General features: G+C 41.6%; 2 protein-coding genes across 3 annotated transcripts in view; one reads left to right on the top strand and one right to left on the bottom strand.

Moving 5' to 3' along the window:
* MDFIC (MyoD family inhibitor domain containing) overlaps window positions 1-5,851 on the bottom strand; it is a 43,677-nt gene extending 37,826 nt beyond the window's left edge. Inside the window, exons 1-3 of one of the 2 annotated variants that reach the window (XM_081023840.1) lie at window positions 5,739-5,851; window positions 5,299-5,342; window positions 4,800-4,976 (exon numbers count right to left, since the gene is read on the bottom strand). In XM_081023840.1, coding sequence (XP_080879966.1) covers window positions 4,800-4,976; window positions 5,299-5,342; window positions 5,739-5,836 — 319 coding nt within the window. In that variant the 5' untranslated portion in view covers window positions 5,837-5,851. Of the gene's footprint in view, window positions 1-4,799; window positions 4,977-5,298; window positions 5,343-5,534; window positions 5,639-5,738 lie in introns of those variants that run through there. The other variant, XM_081023841.1, reaches the window with a different exon arrangement.
* Window positions 1-16,451, top strand: part of LOC308457793 (uncharacterized protein) — a gene marked incomplete at its 3' end in the record, with an annotated part of 494,657 nt that overhangs the window by 209,645 nt on the left and 268,561 nt on the right. The window lies entirely within an intron of this gene.

Genomic DNA, 16,451 nt, shown 5'->3' with positions numbered 1-16,451 from the left:
GCTAAGCCGCTAATACTGTAGCGCTAAGCCGCTAAACCTCTAATGGGCTTGCTTCGCAAGACGAAAGAACCCGCAAGACGAAGAGACTCGCGGAACGGATTCTTTTCGTCTTGCGAGGCACCACTGTAGTTCACAACAGGTTACAGATCTATGAGTCCTGAGTGGCACTTTTAGGCAACTGCAACACAAGTGGGAAGCCTCTCTAACCAAAGGGGAATGGGGGTGAGCAGGAGAAATAAAATTAAAAGACAGCTGCATCACTTTACTTGTTGCAGTTCTCCAAACTCAAAAAAGCTCCAACTCAAATGAGAACTCAGAAACATTTACAGTAAGTTACATGATGACTCAACTGTGCGTATTATGGGCTGCTGTCTCTCAAGCTTTGCAGATATTACTGAATCCTGTTAGCATCATCATACAAAGGCAAATGCAGCTAGTGACTGAATAGTACATAATCTACTCAGTGGAGGGCCATTCCATTGGCTGAATTTCTATGACAGACAAGGCCCCCACATTTCCATATTAGAGTTTGGCTCCATTTGGCTCAGATCTTGCACCCACTCCCTTGTCCTGTGCTTCAGATCTGAGCCGCCAAGGCTCAGCTCTCATCCAGAATAAGATTTTCCTCCTAATTATAAACATACCAATGTTTCAATTAATCAATCTTTGTTTCAGGTGTTTCAGGAAGTATCTGCTTGCACTGCTTTGTTTTTTGTAATGGTGAGGTCCATTAACCATTCAGAATGATAGCGTGAATGCAAGGAAGAGTGTGAAGGAGAAGGTACCAACAAATCGTTGCAAGTCTGGTTGCAGTTCCTCAATTATGGCAAGGAAGGCAGGAACTTCACAATTTTGTTTGTTATAAGAATATTTATGCCACCTTTCAATTATATTCCCAGGGCAGTTTACAAAATAACATGAAAATACAAAAAATACAGCAAACTAAAAGCCACAAAATAATAAAATAGTTAGCAAAATTAAAACTGCATCTAAAACGTTTGGGAACATAAAAATGTATATGCCTGGCAGCAACAGGATAGTAAAGCACCTGTAGGGCAAAAATCTCTAGAAATCTCTAGGGGGAAAAATCTCTGGTGCACCACAACTAAGTAATAATATATGACCATGTGCTGAATACTTCTCACCACTGACTACCACCCAAACATCTGGAATTACAGAAGGTGAGTAGGTGAGGGAAATAGGGTGGCAGCTTGACATCCAGACAACTCCTAATTTCATTGGCAGGCAAAAAGTTCCGCCTCCTCTCTCCACAATCACACACCCTTATGACCTTTTAAATTACATCCTCATTTTCCACTTTATACATTACTGGTGTTCATCTGTTTTTAAAAGATGTGGGTCTGCTGCACAGGATAGTTTGGCCCTAAGAAAATGGCAAAATTTTGAGGCTGATCTTTCAACTGTAGCACTAAACAGCATAAATAGATCATCTCTCTTTATACTAGTATCTAAAATGGCACTGAGATTACACATAAAATCTGGGATACAAATAACAGTACATAGCTGGAAATGTAGTTTTTCTCAATGTTGAATCATTTATGCTTGTCCTCAACATGCTTTTAATCTTGATTGATTCTAGAGTAAGCCATCCACAACGGGGTATGCAGGGTCAAGTCACCTGATGTGTGCTTTAAAACTCTTCCTGTGATTAGACTATCCATGCCTTTTTCTCCCTGCATATGGCCAAGGTAAATGAAGAAAGAATTGGTGATTGCAATCCTGGTGTATGCCACCTTCAAATCCATTTTCCTTCATATTGGTGTCCACTTCTGTTAAAGAAACTCAGCACCAGCCAGACTAGCCCATATCAGCGCCACTCACCCCAAACTTGCTGGAGGAGGTGCATGTCAACAGCGTCACACCATGCGGTGGACCTGTGAAAAGTGGTCACATTGTGGGAATCAATATTTGGGGGTTTTTGTGCCATAACCGGACAAAACATCATTAAATCCCTGAATCCGGCTTAACTTGCTTGGGAGATAATATGAACCTGCATTTCAAACATCTTACTGGTCTGTTCTTGTTGGCAGCTAGGCCGGTAGTAGCAAGGTATTGGAAGGAGCATTTCTGGGACCGCCTACATCTGTTTTCAAATGGACACACTGCAGAACAATGCAGGGTCAATCTGCAATTACCACATTTTTTGCTCTATAAGACTCACTTTTTCCCTCCTAAAATGTAAGGGAAAATGTGTGTGTGTCTTATGGAGCGAATGCACAGCTGCACAGCTATCCTAGAAGCCAGAACAGCAAGAGGGATTGCTGCTTTCACTGCGCAGCGATCCCTCTTGCTGTTCTGGCTTCTGAGATTCAGAATATATTTTTTTCTTGTTTTTCTCCTCCAAAAACTAGGTGCGTCTTGTGGTCTGGTGCGTCTTATAGAGCGAAAAATACGGTAACTTTTGTTTTCTGAATGAAACCAGTTTATCAAGAAGTGTTTTTCAGGGGCTAAAAATATGCAATAGATCTAGACTGTATGTGAACTTTATCAGGAAAAAACAAATACCTTAGTCTCCATTGATTCTAGAATAAAATGTTGTGTGCATGAACCAACTGTAACCACAGTTAACAGTTTGTTGTTGTTTAGTCGTTTAGTCGTGTCCGACTCTTTGTGACCCCATGGACCAGAGCACGCCAGGCACTCCTGTCTTCCACTGCCTCCTGCAGTTTGGTCAAAAGTTAACAGTTTACCATGCAGCAAACCACAACCCTGGCTTAGTGTTACATTAAACCAGGGATTGTGGTTTGTTTCACGCAAACAAACTATGAATGGGAAGCTTCACATCACGGTTTCTTTGATGACAACATAGCCATACAAAGAAGAATGGTTCTAATACATATTCTATGGAAAGGAATCTTGCTTTTTTTAAAGTCCTGAGATACATTTAAGGCATCTCAAAAAGCAAGTAAGTTTGATTCTTGTTTGCATCTCCATGTGTGTTAAGTAAACAAGATACCCATACACTGCAACAGACCATAGGCAGGTTTCAAATCTGAGAAATGCTCATGGAAGTGGCCTAAGTATGTCCATACATTATATATTGTTCCTTAATAGCTCAAAAAGTGTTCCATAAAACAGCTCTGATGTTTGCAGGCATACACCCAACTCCAGATAATAAACTGGCAGCATTTCGTCATAGCTGAATTTTCTGAAAACGCTAAGCAATCCTATTTAGAATGCATTACAGAAGTCCAACCTGGAGGTCACTAGGGCATGAATGACCATGACTTTATCCAACTTTGCCAGGGAGAGGTGTAACTCGTGCACTGGACAACACTGGTAAAAGATACCCTTAGTCACTGCCATTGTGTAAGTGGAAAAGTTACCTTAGTAACCTCTGCAGCAACTCTGTGCCATACAGTTCAGTCTTATGCGTGTTTTATTCAGTAAGTACTGTACCACCATGTTAAATGGAATTTACCTTCAACTTATTAAAAGGCTGCAATCAAATGTTCTTTATGAGGGTGAAAATCCCACGGATCACAGTGGGATTTACTTTAAAGTAAACCTTCCTTGGATTGGGCTGTTATTGATTTTCCCTATGAATTCTTTAGAAGTTTACTTCTGATGAAAGTTACATGGCAAGGATAGTTAAGCGCTTCTACAAGAAGAAAGGTTTGTTATTATTAACACATATTGCTAGTGTGTCAAATTCATCCCTGAGTTTAGATTGCTGCTGCAACAATATTGCCACTATACAGTTGTGGACTAGTGTAAGTATTTATTTTGGTCTTCAAATATTATTGTGCATAGTTGAGTATCATTTAAAGACAAAGTGTCAGTTCTAAATGAATAAAAACAATGAAGTGGTTAAAATACTACATATTGCCTGTAAAAGGAAAAAAATAACTTAAATGCCTCTCATTTTATTTATAGAAAAAGGTATTCCAAAATCTAAAACACTTTAAATGTTGTTAAAACACGGAAACCTTTACAATAAACAGTGTCACATGACCATCCTCCTACTTGAATGTGCTCACTTTAAACTTGTCGCCTAGTGAATCTGGAAGGCAAATTTTGAAACAAAATTGAAAGTAAACAGCCAGCTACACATAGGAGGCTGCCTTACACTGACCAACCAGTAGTCCATCAAGCTCAAGTATTGCCTACATTGACTGGCAGCCGCTCTCCTGGGTTTCAGATAGTGGTCCCTCCCTGTCCTACCTGGAGGTGCTGGGACCTTCTACATGCAAAGCAGACGTTCTACCACTGAGCTACAGTCATTGAGCTACAAACATTTTGTTGCATGTATAAGCATTTTAAAGCCTATCTACTCTGGAGCAGCTGCTCATGAGCACACTTTCAGGCAGCTTGGTAGGGAGAAGATAAAGGCCTAGCCTGAGAGCACCTGCCCCCTCCCCTCCAGTTTCAAAACTACTGCTCTGCAAGGCGAAAAATAAGGGTTTTGTACATATTTAGTCCAGCATTCCTCGGCCTGCTTCGGAATTTGGGAGGTGTGGCAAAAATGGCAACAAACAAAAAAATGCCAGGAGTGAAGAACAGCCAAGGCATCTAGAGGAAAGCTCTGGAGAAGGAAGTGACACAGGGACACAAAACCCCTCATTTTGTGCCTGTATTGCAGAATAATTCCTCCACCCCCCCCCCCCACTTTCCTAACAGGATGTAGGGAAGGTAAGCAAGCTGTAAGCGGCCTGGAAAAGGCAACACACCCACCCCTCCCCTTCCCAATGAACACAGCCTAATCTCAGCTGCATCATTTCAGCTGTTCAGCCGTCACGGCTCTTCCCCCCCAGAAGAAAAACTTTCGAGCAACTTACCTCGAGGGAGCGAGATCAAAAAGCTGCTTTCAGCCGGAGCTGCGCGCTCTGGCCCTTCAGGCCCTGAAGGAAGAGGTTCTCTCGCTTGGGACATCTGCCAAGCTCTCTTCCTCCGAGTAATAAAGAGCTTAAACGCCCCTCTCCTCCTCCTCCTCTCGACAAGGCTAACGCAAGACCCTGAAGGAAGAAACAAATGAAGAAGTCTTTCAGATGGGCTTCGAGGCGCGCATTCTCTCACACACATATATACGTATTATCTGACTCGCTTGCAGGCAAAGGACGGGAGATGCGCCGCCGCCAAAGAGAAGCCCGAACTTTTTTTTTTTTGCAAAGCAACCGGGTGCGCCGGTTTCTGCTAAAATGTCACATGCGCACAAACACATACACACACTCTCTCACTCTGGTGTTTATTTTTTAACCCAAAACACCGCGCGCGAAGAAGAGGAGCCAGCCCAAAGCTTCGGGCCGAAACAAAAGCAACCTCCTTCAGCGCCTTTACCTTGGCATTTCCTCTCAAGAAGTCTTGCTCTCTTCCTTCCCGGGCTTGGGAGGGAAAGAAGGAAGGAAGGAAGGAAATAAAGGGGGGGAGAGAGAAATAACTTTAGCAGGAGCTCTTCTCCCAGGCCAGCCGCTTCCCCAACATCTCCCCTCCCGTTCCCGCCTCTTTCTTCCGCGCCCCCCCCTTCTTTCCTTTCCTCCGGCTGTTTAGCACCCCGCCCGCCCCCACCCACCCACCGGGGCAGCGGCTTAGCTTGGCCCCAGACGGAGCCTCCCAGCGCGGAAACTGGCGTCAGCTTCGGCCCGAGCGCGGCTCGCGCCCCTCCCGCCAAAACTGGGGCTCTCGCGCGCTCTTTCTCTTTCGCCCTCCCCACCCGCCGTCATCGTTTCCTCACGAAAACCGCCTGGCTCTTCTCTTCAGACTGGCAGCGCGGTACTTACTTAAAAAGACATTTAAAAAAAACAACCCGAGCCTGGCCTGGTCCCAAAGAACAACTAGCCTGACTATTGTTGTTGTTGTCCCTGAATGGCGTGAACATTTTTTTACAAGAGGAATGGACTCCGGCGGGACCTGTTGCACCTGATGGCCTTTGGGTCTCTGATAAATATATTTGTTTTGCCCTGAAGAGGACCTTTCTCACACCTACATGGCCCAGACGTGAGAAAGATCCTCTTCAGGGCAAAACAAAAGACCTTCTGTATACTCTACAAATGCTCTGCTTCAACGCAAATCCTCTAGGCCCAGGGAAGTTTATATGGTGCCATAAGGCTTCAGCCAGGGCCAGATTTAGGTTTGGTGAGGCCCTAAGCTGCTGGAGGTAATGGGGCCCTTTATATGTCCAGCTGTCCTTAGTCAACAACAGATTGTTGCTGTTTTTTGTGTTGAATATATGCTATATGGTAATTTATGGACCTAATATGTAGGTATCTAAAGTGCATAACAAAATATGTATTTTATCAAAGTAATTGTTGAACTGAAATACAATTAAGAAGAAGTATATTAATGGTGAAATACAATTAAGAAGTATATTTGGGGGCCCAAGCTATAGATTGTTTAGCTTATATGTAAATCCGGCACTGGCTCCAGCAGCCCTAAATACACTAAATGTTTTTCCGGATTACACTTTAAATTTGTTCCACCTCTAAGGAGGCACAAGTAAATGTAGGAGTACAGGTGCCCCCCATAGGAATGAACTCCTGGGGCAGAGGGTTTTTTGCCTCTCCCCCAATAAAATATCTGAAGGGGGCTACCACCACGCCCAAAAAGTTGATGGGCATTGCCATTCAAATTGTGTGTGTGCACCATGTCATGTGATCGATTAGGCAAGGTGGGGCTTACCTGCACCCCCCACCCAATATTTTATTCAAGTTGGCACCCTTTGCCCCCCCCCCTTAGAATCATAGAAGTGTAGAGTTGGAAGGGGTCGCAAGCGTCCTCTAGTCCAACACCCTGTGATGCAAGGATCTTTTACCCAACATGGCACATTCTACTTGCACATGACCACGTATATGTGCAGTACAGGGAAATAAATAATTTGATTTAAACTGCAAAAAATGGCCCCAAAGGGGCAAAAATAGCTCAAAAAGAGCAGGAAAACTGCAAAAATGGAATGGTACAAAAAGAGCAGGAAAGTGACTAGCAATCCCAGCAGCCTTTGCAACTTTGATCCCATGCATCTGAAAGGAGGTTTGGAGGGAGCAATTGTAGTGGAATTTGGTGGATTTTTGGCAGAGTTGTCAGATGAGTTTTTGGAGATGGCACCTAAACACAGGGCATCGTCATCTTCCTCAGGTGCTGAGAAACCCAAGAAGCAGCAAGTGCTGCTCACGCGGGAGGAGAAACTGGAAGCGCTGGGCTGTTTACAAGACTGTATGACCGTGTGTGCTGTGGCACGGAAGTAAGGCAGGAATGAGTCCAGCATATGTGCCATCAAGATACAGAAGAAGGAAATCTGGGCAGGAGTTGCAGCGAGTGCACCAACAACTGCAAAGGTCACCAGCAATGTGTGGGACAAGGTTCTGGTGAAGACAGAGAAGGCTGGAGGACATGAACCGCAAGCATGTCCCCATTGATGGCAATACCTTGTGCCAGAAAGCTCTCAGGCTGTTCGCAGCTTCAAGTATGCTACTGGAGAGGGGAAACAGTGTGTGAAGGAGTTCTAAGCCAGCTCCGGTTGGCTGCATCGCTTGAAGGGTCACTACAGTTTGAAGAATAACCACACCACTGGTGAAGCTGCATTCCCGGACAAGGAGGTTTCCCAAGCATACCCTGACCAGCTGAAAAGACAACAGAGTCAGCTGCCCATTACCCTGTTCCTCTGCAGACAGCTGCAGTAGTACCATCAGCAGCAAGTGAATCTGAGCCATGGCTAAGGACTTCGGGGTACTGGTCTACCCACCCCCTTGTCGTTTCCACATCATCCAGCAATGAGGAAGACTAAGAGCCACCAGTGCCACCATTCATGCCAGTCTGGTAAGTGCTGCTGGGGTTTTTTAAGAGTTCCCAGAGGTTTACTGGGTGTTTACAGGCTTTTTAGACGGTGTTCCCCACTGTAGTTCATTTCATGTATACACGTGGTACCTGGTAACATAACCCCTGCGTAACTGGGGAGATGCCTGTACTTGTAGTAACAGACTTCACATGCAAAGTACCCCAACACTATCCTCTGTCTTTCCTAGAAGCCTAGAATACATCACACAAATTCAAAGGTGAGGGAAATGTATTTTATTCATTATTATTGCTACCAACTTGTAGGCCTCCAGAGTTGAACCTCAGCAGTAAAATCAAATGAAGCCCAATGTTGCCCCAGAATTACTGGAATACAGTCGTACATTGAAAGTCGAACGGAATCTGTTCTGGAAGTCCGTTTGACTTCTAAAACATTCAGAAACCAAAGCGTCGTTTCTGATTGGCTGCAGGAAGCTCCTGCAGCCAATCGGAAGCCGTGGAAGCCCCGTCGGATGTTTGGGTTCCAAAGAACGTTTGCAAACTGGAGCACTCACTTCCGGGTTTGCAGCGTTCAGGAGCAAAACATCTGAGCACCAAGGTGTTCAGGATCCAAGTTACGACTGTATTGCTTTGGGTCCTATTTTGTTCCGCCTCCCAGATTGTGGGGGGTGGGGGGACATGCACAAAAGGATTCACAGCAAATGCACCAAATGATGTGAAAGACAGACTCTTACCCTATGGGTTAAGCCAGGGGTTGCCAACCATCACAACTCAGCACCTGAGTATGCTATTGATATAATATGATTAAATACCTCATAGAGCAAGGCTATTTTATTATTTATTTCATAAGTTTATATATAGTATACCACTTAATACAACAGTTTCTGAAATGGTTCACAAGAAGATAGCAAATGCTGTAAACAATGAAACTAAAAAGACTACAGTACCAGATGGGGAATCACAGAAAAGCAAAGGCAATTCATAGCAGCACACTTTTTAAAAAATCCCAAGATTTGGTGGAATGACTCAGTAGTCAGACCACCAAGTAAGGTTGTAAAATTGCAAAGGTATGACCTCCGTTATCCAGACCTCAGCTACTTCCCCACCCATTATTTGGGGGTCGGAAATCAACACCTGAGCTGGGAGCAGGACTATGACAGCTAGTCCCGACTCCCCAATGTCACGTGACTCACTAGGTTCTCTCCTCTCCCATGGGTTAATCTCGGATATCTTTTAAAAAAGCCTATGTTAATACAGGATATACAGAAGCTCAGTTTTTTTCATGTCTTATCTACTAAAAACATACTCAGCACACTTAGTGACCCTGTGATCAACTCCCTCAGGATGGTAAGAGCAGCCTGGTTGGATCAGGCTAAATGCCTATCTAGTCCTGGCAAACTGTTTCAGTTCAGGCAGTTTAGTTCAGATACCCTACTTTTTCTACAGTGAAGCAGGGGAGAATTATTATATTTGATTAGTTTTTTATGAATTTATGAATCACCTTTCACTTAAGATTCAAGGCGGTTTACAATTGACCATAATAGCAAGCTAAAATTAGAAATAAAGGCAATAGAAACAACTAAAAGGTTTTAAATCAATACAAATAAAACACCCAAGGATATATATTAAAAGTCAAAACAAAACAAAAATGCCTTTACTTGTTTCTGCAAAGTAAAAAAATAGTGGGCACATTTCATATCTCAGTAGGGATGCATGCTGGAAGCCCTGCTCCAAATTGCTGTGGAGTGGGCTTCTGCTATCTTAGGGACTTCAAGGAGACACCCTCCTACAGAATGCAGTGACCTACTGGGGATGTAAGACAGTCTCTGCTGCAGTAAACTGGTCCTGAGCCACACAGGGCTGATTTAAACCTTGTGGCTGCAGCATGTGTGAAGCTATAACAGGAAGATAATTAAGCCAGACTCCTCAAAACACATGTATCTGTCATGACCTGCGTGAGATTTAGACACTTATAGCTGTGACTAGAAGTGAACCCTATCTTAAGAAATCACCAGAAAATGATTTTGTAGTAAGGTTTCTCACAATTACGAGAAGTTCTGTGTCCCAAATACAACTTGTTCTGTTTTTCTTATTTCATGCAACTCCATTTTCAAATGTGGGGGGGCGGGGGAGTGGTATGGCAAGGCATAATTTGCATATACTTATTTATTTTCCTTACATTTATATTGCCACTTTTGGCCCCTGGTGGAAGGTAAGGCAGGTATACTTGTGTTTCTCAAGTGATCTCCCAACCAGGCATTAACCAGATCCAGACTTGATTTGTAGTAGTGGCAGAGTGGAAGCCTCATGTTCCTTCAGGCCATGGCCTGCTCCATAATTTCTCTATAACATTGAAAAATTATGAGAAAAATGAGAAAAACCTTGTCTTAAGTGTGTGTGGTTTGTTTTTTTAAAAATCTATAATCATTTATATAATCGCTTAAAACAAAAATAAATCTCTAACATTATAATCAGGGATGTTCCTATACTTTGCTTACCGTGTATCTGAGTCCACTGCAAAGTGCAGTACTGGTGAGACCACCCCAGCCATCTGCCATCTTAATCTGCCCAGAGGCGTCTATACATATAAATTAGCACATGCAAATTTGTGTCATGGGCCCATGCCCCGAATCCTTTAAGTACCTAGCAATGCCTCCTGGTTTCTCATCAACACACAATCAGATTTGGTTTCAACTGACTGTACTATTGTGCTCTCAAAACTAATCTCTAGCTTTGCTAATGTACTGATCACAAGGCCTTACTTTCTCTGTTGTCTGTCTTTCAAGGGCTCTGTGAGGTCTAAATTGAGCTAGAGATTCAGACATGTATTCCATTTTGGTTTTTTAATTCCTAAGGGAGCATGTATTTCTCATTTACTGCCTTGTCCCTGCCTTGTCTGTAACTTGAAACCTTGAAAGCAAATTAGGTTTGTAACTTAATTAAGTGCCTATTTGAACTCATTCCTCCATCATGGTATGAAAAAATCTGAATACATGGCTGGATAAAGACCAACCTGGCATTTCTAAATAAATGTTGTAATTTATTGAACCATCTGTATTTCCATGATTTATACAGACAGAAGAAGAGTCTTGAGTTACTTGAGAAGTTGCTCGCTTTAGATTAAACACTACCTGATTAAATTAGATAAAGGAAAAAAGAGGCCAGGAAACTCTGCATCTAACCCCTGGCATTTTCTCGCATCCTGTTTCCAACACTGGTGCCCACCAGCAAGCACACTGGTTCATTGGGGACCCCTCCAAACCAGTATGGGTTCTTCGTCTCTCTTCCATTGTGGTACACTGCGTGAGGAAGAGGTTTAAATATCCCCCTTTAGCTGAGGAATAGGCAGGGCCTTTTTTCGTTCCCTTCATGGCACACTGTAGATGAAACTAATCTCCCTGTCAGTTCATTTGCTCTGATAAACTTGGAGGGGGGGAGCAGTCTTCCCTACTGTGGCATATGGAGATTTAAACCTTTCCACACCATAGTGAAGATGCACACTGTGCCCTCCTCACTCTTCAGTTGATGTGCATGAGGAAGTAAGAAAGGTCTGATTTTAATCCTCATCTCATGGTGCTTTAAACCCCACCAAGTGTGTGGTGATAGTGTTGAAAATAACTTGTCTCTGCTGATACGCATGGCCCAGCTGAGGAAAGGAGGCTTAGCAAAAGGGAGAAGAGTCAATTGGATTGTGTCTCTGTGCTAAAGTGTGTGTGATAGATCCTGTGATTGGTCCTGCTAACATTTTGAATATTGTCTACAAACGGTTTTCCACTAGGGTAATGAGACCCCTGGCTAAAATAGGTAACAAGTTTCATTTGCCTAATTTTCCTCTGTTAAAATGGACTGCTGAGTCCATTGCTATTATTCAGCTCTAGTACAATATATTATGGGTATGGGCAGTGGAGAAGAACTTAATTTAGCTTTTTAACTGGCCACAACTCAGTTAAAATTAAAAATTCAGATTTAGTCCCGTTAGTATAATAGCACCAGTGACTGGAATTATGCCCACAATCCTAAAATTTTTTAACAAAAAGTTGCTGTTCTTGGCATCTGTTTTGAGAGGCAATGGAGTGTGACTGTGGTGGTGAAGTCAGAACATGGGACAATCACATTGCCTGCTGTGGCTGCAGAAACTGCCCTGACACCTGCAGGCATAGGGCGTTATACAAACAACAACAACTCATAACTGACAGCTACAGACAGCTTCCGGGTCATGTGGCCAGCATGACTAAGTTGCTTCTGGCGAACCAGAGCAGCGCACAGAAACACCGTTTACCTTCCCACCGGAGCGGTACCTATTTATCTACTTGCACTTTGACATGCTTTTGAACTGCTAGGTTGGCAGGAGCAGGGACCGAGCAACGGGAGCTCACCTCATGGTGTGGGGATTTGAACCACCAACCTTCTGATTGGCAAGCCCTAGGCTCAGTGGTTTAGACCACAGCGCCACCTGCGTCCCACTAAAGAAATTACCTTGTGGCAATTAGAATATCGGCACTGTAATATCTTTCCAGAAACAAACTTCAGAAGGCATGGCCTAAATCCGAGGGAGAATTCCAAGTATGAATAATGCTTAGCTATCTAAACAGCACCATCATAGATTACATACTATTTTTTTATTTTTTTAAGAAAGCTCTTTAGAAACATGTTCAAAGAATTTCTGAATAACCGTTGTTTATAAGTAGATTTCCAGCAAAGTAGATTGAATAGCAACAGCATGAAATTGCTAGTGGAGGAGGAAGAATATGAGGAAAGTACCAATCACCATCAGCAAACAGTAATATCAGCAGTACAAAAAATGCTATCAGATGCACAGAGTAAACAAACTGAATAAATGGAAACAATTTTATCACACTAGTGTATTTCAATTACAGTAATTTTAGATGTTATTTGTACACATAATAGGTAAAATACAACTGGGAGGAAAAATGAGATTTTCGAGATTATGGTATTTCTTTCATTTTGGTAAGCAAGAGGTGTTTCAGCACAGTGTTGGTTGAAATCTCTATTTTACATGCATTTGTAGAGAGTTGCAAGCACCCATAAAATTGCATTGAATTTACTCAATGGTGTTAAGAGTAATAAAAGTGCCAGAGTCAAAGTACAACAATAATTTCTAAACAAAAGAATACCTTTCTAACCTTTCCTAAAACAGTAAATATATCTTTTTTAAAAATGTTATGCAAATAGTGAATAATATACTAAAAAGGAATACTATGTAGTATATTACCCTGGACAACAGCTAAAGGGAGCCATAAACATTTAGTCAATATTATTCTTAATAGGCATTCATAGCATCAATCATAATAGTTCCTTTTGAGGTGTAACAGTGTGCTATGCATTCTGCATTATAGATTCATAATATAATATAGAATGGTCTTAGTTACATATTGTGTACTGTTCCTAATACATATTCAGAGCATATCTTGTAACAGCTCCTTTGGAGCTATTAACATGTATGCCATGAATGTGTATTAAAAGCAGACTGCGTTTGCATATTATGAGTCTATAATATTGAATCCACAGTAAAAAATACATATTATTTTAAAATGGTTACTATACATACACACAGGACCTGTTCACTCATGCTTTACCATATGCTTCGACCATTTTGAGAGGCTGAGCTTCATGCTGCCTGAGCATTTCAAAATGGGGAAGGGAATTCAGTGGGACATGATTTCCTCCCTTAAATATTTGTAAAACATCCTCTGCCTAATTCAAACACTTTCCCCTAACATACAAGATCTGGAACAACTAAGTTTTTAAAGCTGGATTCCACAATAATATTAATTCAGGAATTTGGTGGGAGAACTTCCAGAACTTCCAAGAATCATTGCTCACCACCTTCAAGCAGATTTCATGTTCTTGGATGTTGATCTTTTGCCATGCTGTGGCACTCCCTGAAAACCCAATGGTGTCCACCCACTCTTGCCATCAAGCAGGACTGACTTGGCTGGGCAGGGTCAAGCAGGTATACCTGTACCTGACTGGGAACCTCAGAGTATAGGTCCACCCAATATGGATGAATATGGAGAGTTGCCATAAACTTGGTCACTTGTTTTCCAGTTGGCTTAGAGAAAAGACAACAGCAGCACCCGCCAGCAGGGAACTGGCAGGAGCCAGGAACAGAAAGGACTGAAACAACTTTGCCCTGCCTCACACTAGCCAGAATCAGCTTTGGAAGTAACAGTGATGCTCAGCAAAAAAGGACCAGAAGTACCTTGTTCTGGTCCTTCCACAATTCTGTTGCATGCAAAATAAAACTTGTGCATCTCCCTAACCTGGACAAATCATCTGTCCTCCCTGTTCAGTCCACAACACTATCATGCCACTGTAAAACTTGAAATAAGCAGGGAACAAATGAAAAATTGTGATTGGTGAACAGTGAAAAAGTACTTCATCTGAAAGCATTTAATAATCTTGATATCACTTCAGAGGCACTAGATGAAGTGCATTCTAAAATGAACTCGTGTAATTAATGGCAACGTGCCAAAATCCCCAGAATCAAACGTTTATAAACCTGTAAGTAAATATGCTTCACTGTCTGGAGAATTAAAAGATTATAATATAGTAACTAGACTCAGAAAGGTGCCTAATGAGAGGTAATCCTACCCAACAGAATCTTCATGTTACTGGCACCACTATTTATCAGTATTACGGGGGAAGAAATCATGAACTTTTAGCATTCTCACTTTATAAAAGAAATTGTTACCATTATAGTTTAGTGGATTGGGTTATTACATTGTACAAATTCCCTCATTTCTTTCCCTTTCTGTTTCCAATATATTTTATACCTACAATTTTAAAGTATTAGTTTAAATGCTCTAAAACTTATAATTTTAAAAGAATAATTTTACTTAACATTATCTGATGTTAGGAAGCCAGAGAAGCAAAATTATGTGATGTTATATAAAATTACTGTTGTGAGGATTTATACACACACACACACACACACACACACACAGAGTACAATCTCTTTTTAAAAGGGTGTTATTTTCTCTTCACTAATTTTGAAATGGTTTAACTGACACCAATTTATTCTTCCCCATAGTTTCTTGAAGCTTATGTCCACATACCTGTACAATGCTGGCACCTTAGAAATTAGTTAATAATCCTTAAACAAATTACATTGTTATTACAATTTGGTGCAATCCTCTTAGGCACAGGTCAGAACACCAAAGTCAGTTTACATGAGCTAGTGAGATTGCAACTTTGCTCCATGAGCCTAATCTGAAGCATTGGCCATGGTCAACTGATTTTCTAGTAACCATTTGGTTTGGCATTTGGAGTTTATCTTTATTCCAGGATGGAAGTTGTTTCATGTTGGTTATGACAGCTGGAATATATGTGAGAACAAGGTTTTAAGAACTTTAGTTCTTAAAAGAAAGTATTATGTAAGTGTATAAAAAACTTCATCTGCCTTTCTTTTTCCCGGCAGTTAGAGATTTCTCTCACCTTTATTTCCATAAGAGCAGCAGCTTCAAAGGCTGTGCCCACCTGGAAAGCAACTACTGCTTCTTTAACTGTCTGTCGTTCTACCTGAGGCTGTAGAGTGGGACTGAAGAATCTGCAAATTTCCAGATGTTGTTGGACTCCATCAACCCCAGTGAGCATGGCCAATAGCCAGAGATAATGGAAGTTGTAGCCGAACAACATCTGGAGGGCTACAGGTTCCCCACCCCTGCTGTGTGTATTGCAGGTGACTTCCTGGGTATAGCCAACATATGGAGATGATCTGCTTTCTCCTGAGATTTTAACTGTGAACAGTGCCACCTCTGGTCTTTGATGCTATTTTTTGGTGCAGCTAAGCTGTTTCACTTTGCAGGCTTCGTATTATTCTTCTGTTTTTATTCATTCACTGTATATTTCCCCTTTTTTCTTCCACCAATCAGCTCCAGGTGGCATACACTGCTCTTCTCCATTTTTTTGGTATCTCTTCTTTATCTATTCCCCCCCTCCCTTCTTTCTTTTCTTCTGGCCTGCCCTGCCCCCCCTTTCTCTTAAAACTTAAGGCTAAGTTGCATTCTCCTGCTTTGTTTACAAAGCATAAATATGTCCATAAATGAAGAGGAGAAACTTACAAAAAGTGATTGATCATATAAAACATTTATTATCTTCTAACTTATTGTCTTCATTTTGTCTGCCATATTAGGGGAAACACAAAACAATAAACAAAGTTATTAATATGACAGGCCCTCATATACTTCAGAAAGAAAACAAGGAATATAAGTAAACTCATTAAAAGAAAATGAAAAATGCAATTTGCAATAAGATTTGTACTGAATATAACATTAACTCCTCCCATATATGTAGATAGGTAGATAGATAAATTAGTTCATGAAAATTGAAACTGAAAGTTTATCTCAAAATATAGCCTTGAAGTAATTTTCACTCTGATTTTTGACCTCCCCACACTGATTAGTAAGAATGAGGGTAATTCAAATTAGAAACTCAGTGCTTATAAGAGATTCCTGACACACACACACACACACACACACACACACACATATATATATATGAAGCCTTTGAAACTTTGAGGGGTGAAAGGTAGGGGTGTGTGTGTGTGTGTGTGTGTGTGTATCTTTTTTTAATAAAAGAGTTACTTTTAAGACTCTGGTTCAACCATAGCACTAATGTCTTATAAATCCAAAAAGCATAAAGAACCCAAAGGTTTGTGAGAAAAACCTTGCAGCTGTCATAAA

Source organism: Podarcis pityusensis (genome assembly GCF_964106645.2).
Source record: "Podarcis pityusensis genome assembly, chromosome: 10".
Classification (NCBI taxonomy): domain Eukaryota; kingdom Metazoa; phylum Chordata; class Lepidosauria; order Squamata; family Lacertidae; genus Podarcis; species Podarcis pityusensis.
This window is presented reverse-complemented; position numbering and strand designations above follow the sequence as displayed.